This window comes from Pundamilia nyererei, unplaced genomic scaffold, assembly GCF_000239375.1.
Source record: "Pundamilia nyererei isolate P.nyererei 1_Seehausen unplaced genomic scaffold, PunNye1.0 scaffold00106, whole genome shotgun sequence".
Classification (NCBI taxonomy): domain Eukaryota; kingdom Metazoa; phylum Chordata; class Actinopteri; order Cichliformes; family Cichlidae; genus Pundamilia; species Pundamilia nyererei.
The window spans coordinates 1,594,300-1,604,203 of NW_005187507.1; the positions used below are offsets into that span (position 1 = coordinate 1,594,300).

At 39.5% G+C, this 9,904-nt stretch overlaps 1 protein-coding gene across 1 annotated transcript in view; it reads right to left on the reverse strand.

Moving 5' to 3' along the window:
- The window catches only part of gdap1l1 (ganglioside induced differentiation associated protein 1-like 1), a 26,698-nt gene that overhangs the window by 11,103 nt on the left and 5,691 nt on the right, over positions 1-9,904 (reverse strand). The window contains exons 2-3 of the mRNA XM_005741021.1: positions 7,209-7,401; positions 1,714-1,887 (exon numbers count right to left, since the gene is read on the reverse strand). Of these exons, the coding sequence (XP_005741078.1) occupies positions 1,714-1,887; positions 7,209-7,401 (367 nt within the window). The remainder of the gene's footprint in view (positions 1-1,713; positions 1,888-7,208; positions 7,402-9,904) is intronic.

Consider the following 9,904-nt stretch of genomic DNA (forward strand, 5'->3'; position numbering starts at 1 on the left):
TAATTTGACCTTTTCACTCTGTATTAATTGATAAATGTAATATCTTAGAAATAACAAAAGGGACAAAAATATATCATTAACTCACCACACACACAGACACACACACCTGCAGACCCACATGTATCTATTCAGATATTAAACGTGTGTGAACATGCATTGTGAAATGGAGCAGAGCCCTCTGTCACATTAAATTAAACTGAGTCAGTGAACACTGTGATTCTATGGACACTGCGTGCCTTTGTGCTACACACACTCGAGTGGACTCAATTGCTAAAATTTGCAAATCATCCTGTTTCTGGAAAGACCCTGAAGTCTTGCTCAGTTTTTCGTGAGGAGATCAGACAGTCTTCATATTGTACCTTTTTTGGGGAACAAAGGTTTGGTCGGTTAAAGCTATTTTGGCTTTTTCACATAACTGACCTGAATGGACAGAGAGCTGAGTCTGTCCTTTAGTCAAATTTGATAAATGTTTTCTTTTCAGATTAAAGTTACTGAAGTAATGGGATCATCTTGACAGATATTGGAAGAAAAGGAAGCTCCTAAGAAGAACTTGAATCTCCTTCGGGAAGCCTGAAGAACTGTTCCTGACGATTACTTCAAGACATTACACAAAAGCTTGCTTCAGAGACGACAGAGCATAATGAAGATAAAGATGGTTTTGACTTTCCGGTTATAGAGTTGTTTTTTACCTCAAACAACATCCTGTATTTCCATTTATATTTGCACATTTCATTAAATCTGCACTTCTTTCCTGTTTGTTTTTGTTCGTTTATTTTAAATCTCTTTGTGAACTTTCAGGATGTAGCTTGAGATTTACCTCTTCTATAGTTCTGAATTAAATGCAGGTCAGTCTTTGTGATGTATGTTTGTCCTTTAAATAAGTGGCTACAGAAGCAGCAGAAGGTCAGCTGACGTAACACAGATGAAAACAGCTGATCTAGCTATCAACTGTCTTGTAAAGCAGCGGTCCCCAACCGTTTTTGCGCCACGGACCGGTTTATGCCCGACAATATTTTCACGGACCGGCCTTTAAGGTGTTGCAGATAAATACAACAAAATAAAACTAGTACCGGTACCGAAAAAAAAAAAGATTTATTCATAACACACGTGAAAAAACTCAGGAAAACCGAGCTAACGATCAAAACGATAACAAAATAACGCTGAAAACCAATAAAAACCCTGAAAACCATACATTTCACACCTGAGCCTCAACTCTCGCGGCCCAGTACCAAATGACTCACAGACCAGTACCGGTCCGAGGCCTGGGGGTTGGGGACTGCTGTTGTAAAGATATTTACTTAATCTGTTAAAATTAACTGAATCAAAACGGATGTGAAAACAAAAAATAAAAAACTTACTTGAAAATTTGAAACAATGCTTCTTATTTCTTACATCTTAAATATTGGAGGAACCTGAACTTTTCTAACACTGAATAAATTTGTTATTCACAAGAAAATCAAATCTGCACTCACAAAGCAGGGAGGCAATCTAACTGTCAAGAGCTATAGGAATGTTTATAGACATCTCAAAATACAATAAAAATGCATTTGATTAAAAGGGATCCTTTATTTCTTCTATTGACCTTACACTATGTTTGCAAAATAAACAACCCAAAAACCATTCTCTAAGTAACACGAGCTGTTTTGTAATTCCCAAAGATGCTAAAATACGAGCATTCGTGCCTCCGCAGTGCAGTGAGCTGGCTTCACTTACTACGTATTTCTGCTGTGGCGTACTTTGGGATCATAGAGTCAGTCGTGAGCTCTGGATGAAGGATGCAGCCATGTGTGTACGCATCCATGGGCAGACCATCCAGTAGCTGACGGTACTGCTGCACACGATCGTAGAGAGGCGAGTCTGCGTCAGGGATCAGCTGAGCCACTGTGTCTGTGTGAGTAAGACAAGAGCATGAAAAAGAGAAAACATTTTTACAGGAATACAAACTGGGCAAAATGTAGTGAATCATAATTACATGCTGCAGAGCATTATTCTTTGGACTTTTTCTTAATCTGTCCAAAACCCCCAAGGTCTCTAAGCAACCACACAAACCCAGAATAACACAGTTGTGCCAGATTCAGCTGTCAGACACACAACATGGTAACCTGGTAACAGGTGGAGGACTATAATAAACCACCCGTCACCCCCAAGTACATGTTTGTGCCAAATGTAAAGAAAATCCCTGAAAGTGTTCCTGACATACTGAGCTTTCAGAAATGATACAGATGTTAGGGCTGGAGGTGAGGTCACAGTGACCTTGATTACCAAAATCTAACCAGTTCATCCTTCAGGTGAAGGGAACAACAAGATCAACAACAATTTATGTTGAGTGAAAACACTAGACTATGGTATAACCCAAAGGTAGGCAACCCCGGGCCTCAAGTGACGGTGTCCTGCAGGTTTTAGATGTGTCCTTGGTCAAACACCGCTGATTTAAATGGCTAAATTACCTCCTCAACATGTCTTGAAGTTCTCCAGGCGCCTGGTAATGGACTAATCATTTGATTCAGGTGTGTAGACCCGGGGTGACATCTAAAACCTGCAGGACACCGGCCCTCGAACCCTGGAGTTGCCCACCCCTGGTATAACCACATGAGATTAAATTCCCGTTCCAGATCAACAAAAACACAAATTAAACAATAACACTGTAATTAGACTCCATAACTTTGTTACATCATCCGCCTACTGACTCAATCTGTTCTGCTTACCTGCCATTACAAGAAAAAAGCTGCATTATTATTATTATTATTATTATTATTATTATTATTATGATCGTGAATTATTATAGACTTTCTTGCAGACAGTTGCAGAAAAGATGGATTTCACTCTCATCAAGTTTTCATCCAACAGCTTATTAAGGCTTTGTTGCTAAGAAAATATAAAAGATGGAGGTACCTTCTCCATCCAAGACAACTTGGAGATGCTTTAAGCCTACATACTTTTTAAAGGCATACAGGACTCTGCTTGCAAAAAGACCTTGGTTCCAGTTCCTGGTAACTATATTCTCTCGGTCGCTACTGTCAGGTCAAAATGAATAAAACATTAACTCCGTTTTATAAATTATGTTCACAGAATAAACATAAATGAAGGTAATCTAGAATAGACTCATGATTATATCCCGTGAGTATGTAGTTTTTCTCTTTTACACCTGTTTTTAAAACACTAAGTTAATGATGGCAAAAAAAACACCAACCTGGAGGATTAAAAAAAGAGCCCAGAGACTCCAAAATAACTTGTGACCCAAAGAGGAGTCGAGTTGTTTGGAGAGTTTTCTCTTTTAGTGACTTTAGCTCAGGCAGGTCCTCCTCACACAGCGACAGGGAAGCACGTGAGGCATGTTGATTTTGTTTCCTGTTAAAGACTGATTATCAACATGTGCCAAATATTTTGTTACCAGAATTTAAGAGTGGATTTTTTCTGCCTGCTATCATATTAAAATGTTTTATATTGTCTATCCTTATAGCTACTGTAAACATCTAAAATGGCCTGCAAACATAAGCTTTATTAAAACAAAATACTTTCATCACATTTTCAGGCTGTAAGTCCAGTTTATTCTAACTATGCTGCACAACGTGGGTTTGAAAAAATAATAAGATGAACTCTACAGTCTGTTTGCACCTTAACACACATAAAAACACTTCCAACAACTTTTACTACCTCAGAGAGATCCCGCTTTTACATTTTGCTGCCCTAATTCTCGTGTCTGACAGCGCAGCGCCTGGCTGGGAGCGATGGTGTTCAGCATAATGACCTGCTGCTGAGATTCGGTACTGAAAGTGCAGAACAGAGGGAGCTTTTATCTTTCTGCAGGGTCACAGCCAGCCACATGCAGGGAAGGCATCGCTGACAAGACAGAGATAATCAGATGGGTGCTTGACGATGAGGAGAAGCTGAAGGAGGGTGGAGCTGCACGTGGCTGAGCTCCAGAGAGCTGAGTAATCAGTCTCTGGACCTGCATGCTGACCTGGGCATGCCCTGCAGTGGTTCTCTGCAGGAAGTCTGCTGCAGCACTGGTGATGGAAAGATTAAATTAGCAGCAAACTGTCAAGCAACTTCCCGACTGAGTTCATACATGTTCACAATGAGCATGACAAATATATAAGAACAACTCGGGCGATGATTGACATCTTTTTGCAAACAGCTTTTGCCCTGCTGTGCCTCAACAACACTGTAAAACTGTTGGCACTGCTCCACACTGCATATGCCTCCCGTTTCTGAGAAATCTGCACTTTGCAGACCAGCTGCAGCCCACGTTGCCAGGATTCATTAGGGATTTAAAGGCAGAGAAAAAGCATGCCTGTAACTCATCCCCTCAAATTGACTCCTGGATGAAAGCTTCTGGATAAAACATGCATCAGACTTGTTTGACATTCAGTAGACAAAATAAAGAAAACCAAAAAATGCAACAATAACAGCTTAACTAAATTATTAGAGTATAACTGGAGACTGATGAATGATTTTATATCTCTATGACTAACTTGCTCCAAAACAAGTTATTAGCACACTATCAAAAGACTAAAATGAAGTTAGCCGAATGAGATCATCAGACCCTGGGGTCAGCTTATGCACTCTAGCCTTTTATTACTGAGCAAGCAGTGAACCAGATCTTCTGCTGTTGAATTCAAAGCTCTAGGCGCTGCTCTAGACATGTGAGCACTAACTAAGCAGGAAAGCCATGAAGTTTTTCAGTTACAGACCTATGTCCCCAGGCATTTTCTGATCTGAGGCTCCCAGTTTGTTACATAATCTCTCAGCTGATAATCCTATAGAACGTGCCACCTACAGATACTACAGCACAACACAGATAACAGGATTCAGTGTATGCTTCTTAACATTTGCTTATTCTTTGAGCTGCATGTTTGCCAAGCCCGAATGTCTGTGTAGGCTCTCAGTCATCCAGGCCATGGCAGTCTTGAGAGCCTAAAAAGAAGGCAACTGTCCTTCTCTAGGTTTTTGAACACATTTAACCTCTTATCCAAGAGGGTCAGGACACCTTTTAAGGGTTTATTACCTGGGACTCTCTGCCACTTGTTTTAGAACTGAAGAAACTTTTTAGATGTCTTCAAAATGTCTTCAAACATGTAAAGAAATTCAGTTGCCTCCTTTTCAAGCTCAAGAGTCTGAATCTCAGTCATTACCTCACAGCGTACGTTCCTCCATACCCATCACAACTTCACAGCTACAGATGCCGCTTCTCTAAATATAGCTTTGATGGACTTTTTGTTTCAATCATTAAATTATGTCTCTTGTGTTTATATCTGTGTCTCGTTTGTGAGTGCCACAAATGTTCCCCAAGGGGTCACTCCAATTTTGTCTAATCTAATCAGCAAGGATCGTCTCAGTGACATTGGTGCAAAGACGTTGATGCAATGAGTTACAGTTTCACATTATAGTATGCACTGACACAGTCTGCACAAAGAAAACAGATGGCCTCCAATGGCTTCCAACAGTCTTTGTCACTCCAGCTTCACAAACTGGGCGAATGAGGCCTCAAATTTTCTATAGCTCTAGTCAGAGATATAAGAGAGAGATGAAGAAGAAGAATCCCCTGTGTTGCAAATCCCGCCCCCTTATAGGGCCAATATGCTTTAATTTCAAGTGAATTTTATTACATTTTCTTAAATCACAACATCAATTGCCTCAAGGTGCTTTCTTTGTACGTTAAAGACCCTACAATAATTCAGAAAAAAAACAACAACAATCAGACAACCCCCCTATGAGCAAGCAGGCGGTGACAGTAGGGAGCAAAAACTCCCTTTTAGCAGGAACAAACCTCCAGCTGAAGACTTCAGGGAGTATCAACCATCTGCCGCGACCGGTTGGGTTGTGTTTATAACAAACAAACAGCCTCTAGGAGTGAAAAATGAAGCCAACATACAAGTGCCAAAAGTTAAAGTTTCTAAAATGTCCAAGTTGACCCCAAATGCAAATTCTTCGTAATAGACTCTCATATTAAAAGGCCTGACTTTACAGCATTTTAAAATATGTTTATAGCTTGATACAAAAAGCAGTTTTGGCCTCTATGAATAGTTTCGTAAAAGCTCTAAACTGGGTCAAATTTTTATACCAGATTCATCTTAGTACTGCAGTTAGTGGTGTGGCAGCACTAATTGAGATGCCACATGTCTAATCAATCTCTGTCTGCTAGGTTAAACTTCTGCTGGAATTTTTGCTGCCTTCAGTTTTTACACCCACTTAACCTGTACAGCTGGTAACTCACAGAGGTGGCTTACATCAGAATTACAAATACTCATCCTCATCTTTATTGGTGATTACAGATCACAAACCTTTGGCAGAGCACGAGGCGGCGGTTGGGGGCTTGAGAGATGAATTAGTCTGGTATAGGTGGACTAATGCAAAAACGAGGAGTGCAGCACACATGCAATGAGCCGGCTTTGAATACTACAGTACCAATTTTTATAGTCTAACTTGGTACAATTAGCTAGTAAACATAACAAATTTTACTGGTTAACAACTCTCTCTCTGGTGGACTCTTTAAAAAGTAGATCTCTGTAAAAGGGCCTCAAACATGCACTTGATGGCTACATAAATATGTCAAGATAAAATAGAGAGGCTAAAGCTACGTCCAGACAAATAGCATCTAGACCCATTAATGATCCATGAGGAAGATATGGAAATGAAAAGAACTTGGGGGTTTTTTTGCAGTGCAGCGTAAAGATGATTTTTCCTGCTATAGAAAGGATGCTTGTAAGTTAAGTGGGACCTATGCAGCTTCCTTATTCCTCTATTATATAGTTACTGTTATCATGGTGGATGCTCATATGGCCAGTTTTAAATAACAAGGTCTTTGTAAGTGATTATCACTGAGAGAAAAAGCATTTTTTTCTACCCATAGCTCTGTGTGACATCAGAGAGAGGGGATGTTTCTTCAAGCTTTAGCAGTGACTACAGAAGCCCAATCAACCTACTGCCAAAATCTTTTGTTTTTGTTTATGAAGGGAAGCCAATAAAAAGAAAGTTTTAAAGTGAGAGCAAAAGGAGCTAAAACAGTGTTTTTCAGACAGTAAGCAGGAGAACTGAATGGCCACAGCAAGCACCAGATTAATAATACATGATAAATAGGGATTATTTTGAACTATGAATTATGCAATGCTTCTCTAATGGAGCATGAATGAAAATAATGAAAATATGCAAATGGAAATGACTCTGCCATCTTTAAACAAGAGAAAAGAAAGACAGCATTGTCCTACCTCCCACAAAGGTTTTCTCCATGTAATCTATAATCTGGTTGTAGTCACTAATGATGGTGTCTCCATGGAGGAAGACGGGCACCTCCTCGCCCAGGTTCAGCCTCATGAACCAGGGCTCCTTGTGCTCCTGCAGTGGTAAGCTCACATCCCTCTCCTCACAGACAAGACCCTTCTCATTAATGACGAGCCGTACCTGAAATTACAAAGGACGTGATTAGTCCAAACACATCCCCTGTTTTTTTATTTAATCACAACATGTATGTCTGGAAATATATTCAGTGGGTGAACATTTGCAATTTGTTACTAGACTATGAAGACAAAATAAGAGGACATTTCATCCATTTTTGGTTTAAGAAAAAAAAACTGCACAACAAAAAAAAATATGTAAAATTAAACTCACTAAAAGCTTCCGCTCAGTTCATTACATTGCAAATTGCTGTACTGTAGAGAGAGCTGGTTGTTTGTGTGGTCTGCCAAGCTAATGAGATACACAGGGTGCTAGAGTTTGAGAAAAAAATCCAGGACAATCAGGATACATTACTAACAGCATGAAGGATAAGCCAAGGTCCATGGAGAGCTATTACTGGGAATAAGATTAATGAAAGAAGATGACACTTGGGGCATAAAGTGCTACATTTGGCGGAACGACAAAATGGGAATTTTGCTGAACACGGCCAGACATGGTGTAATGAAATAAACCTAAAGAATGTAGTAAAATAAGCATAGTAATTACAGCAGGACCAGTGGTTTTGGACACCAGGAACAAATCGATGCATGCAACTGAAATGTCAAAAAAAAAGAAAAAAACTAAGCCTTTTATATCTCCATCAGCGTGGAAAAGAAACACTAAATCAGGGACTTCTATATAAAACCGCCAAATATTTCAGGTCCCTGTGTTATACTGCTGAGCTGTCCCTGGATGATACCCACAATAACACAGTCACCGTTGCATCGAGAGTTACATAATATTATTAGTCACTTCTTAGCAATGATGCCAAGTAGTTCAGCTGCTTGGGAAGCATAAAATTCACTCCTCTTACACTATACAATAAGTGAACTTCATCTGCAGCTTGCTGTTATTAGGGATGAAAAGCAGTTAGTACTGCAAAGACATGATGCTACGTAATACATCTAAGTACACTTTTCTTTAAACATACGATGTACTATTTAAAAAGTCTAGTTGTGGCACTAATCAGATCTTAGTTATTAGCGTTTCCACCACCTTCTCTTATAATTTCATGTATCATCTTAGCGCCAGATATAATATTTTGCTAGAGGAATGCAGCATGAAATGACGCAGTGATTAATGCGAAACTGCTCTTCTGATGGCACCTGGGGCCCATAGAATCCTATGTTAAAATTTGACACTATTTTACACCCTCTAAAACAATGTTTATGCCTTCAACGCTGCTTAATGTTGCTTGAGAGGCACTGCAAGCTCACTTTCAGTATTCAAAACTCACTTTCTGGTATTTTATTAGCCTGTCAGTTACTATTACCTTTGTGTCTGTGCACCACACCTGTACAGTTTATTGATGAAACCTGCTAACAAAGCTTGCTAGCTTTAGTTGACAGCGTAGCACTTCACCCTCTCTTACAGCTGACATCACAGCAGCTAACAGTGAGGCTTAAAATTGCACCACCTAAATTCCATAAAGCGTGAATAAAGTAACAGGGACTACTTTTCCACAGTGTCCACAGCTGTCCGAGTGCCCATTCCCAACTGAGATTAATGCCAACCTCAGAAAAGTCAGAGTCAGGAACCAGGTGAGTGAAAAACATTAGCTAAAACATAGAAATAGCATTTTTACACAGTTTTAGCTTTTGTTCAGTTTCACTAAATGTGTGTGTCTGAAGTTTTTTGGGTTCTTGAATGTAGCGATAACCATGTAAAAACTGCCAGAGACAGGCTAATTATTTTATGTGCACCTTTACACTATGACTGCATATGATTTCTTGGTGAGCCTTTGCAGGTCCATTTAGCCATAGCATATCTTCCTTAAAATCTCAGTATTTAAATAGATAAGTCACTGGTTGGTAAGTCACAGATTTTTAGGTTTCTGTATTTTGTAATGTGAAAAACCCCCCTTATACAAACAAAGTAGACAAATTAAGCAGTCTGGAACCCATTAATTCAGGAGACACAACAGCAGCTGTCTGGCTGAACATAGTGGACTACATTTAATCAAATTCCGGGTCTTACTATTGTTTCAGTCAATCCCTCCCTCAAGTTCTTAAGTCCTATTTTTCTTCTGTCAGTAAAACCTCCACAACTAACGAGCCAAACTGAACAAACATGAGGTTCTATGGCTCTGTTGAGAGACGTCTGTCCCCATCAGGACAGACTGAGTAATAAAGAGATATAATCCATCTAATCAAACTTGAAATTGGGGGCGGGGAATCAGCCTTACAGAAATGATACTCTGACATTTATTTTACTAAACCTGCTCTTGATCATTCTGAAATGCACCAAACTTGATCAAATGTATAAAGCAAAGCTGCACCCATTTTAATCATAGTAGGGCCAAGTAAGCCAAGTTTGACGTTCTCAAAATGGCAGCAGTTCGAATTTTAATAAATGATATGGCCTGGTCCCAGAACAGAGGATTTTACTGGGAACAGGTAAAGAAAGGTCCCAGAAAATAATTTATTTCCCTTTATATATTTTTATATTTTGTCTCATTGCGTTAATCCTA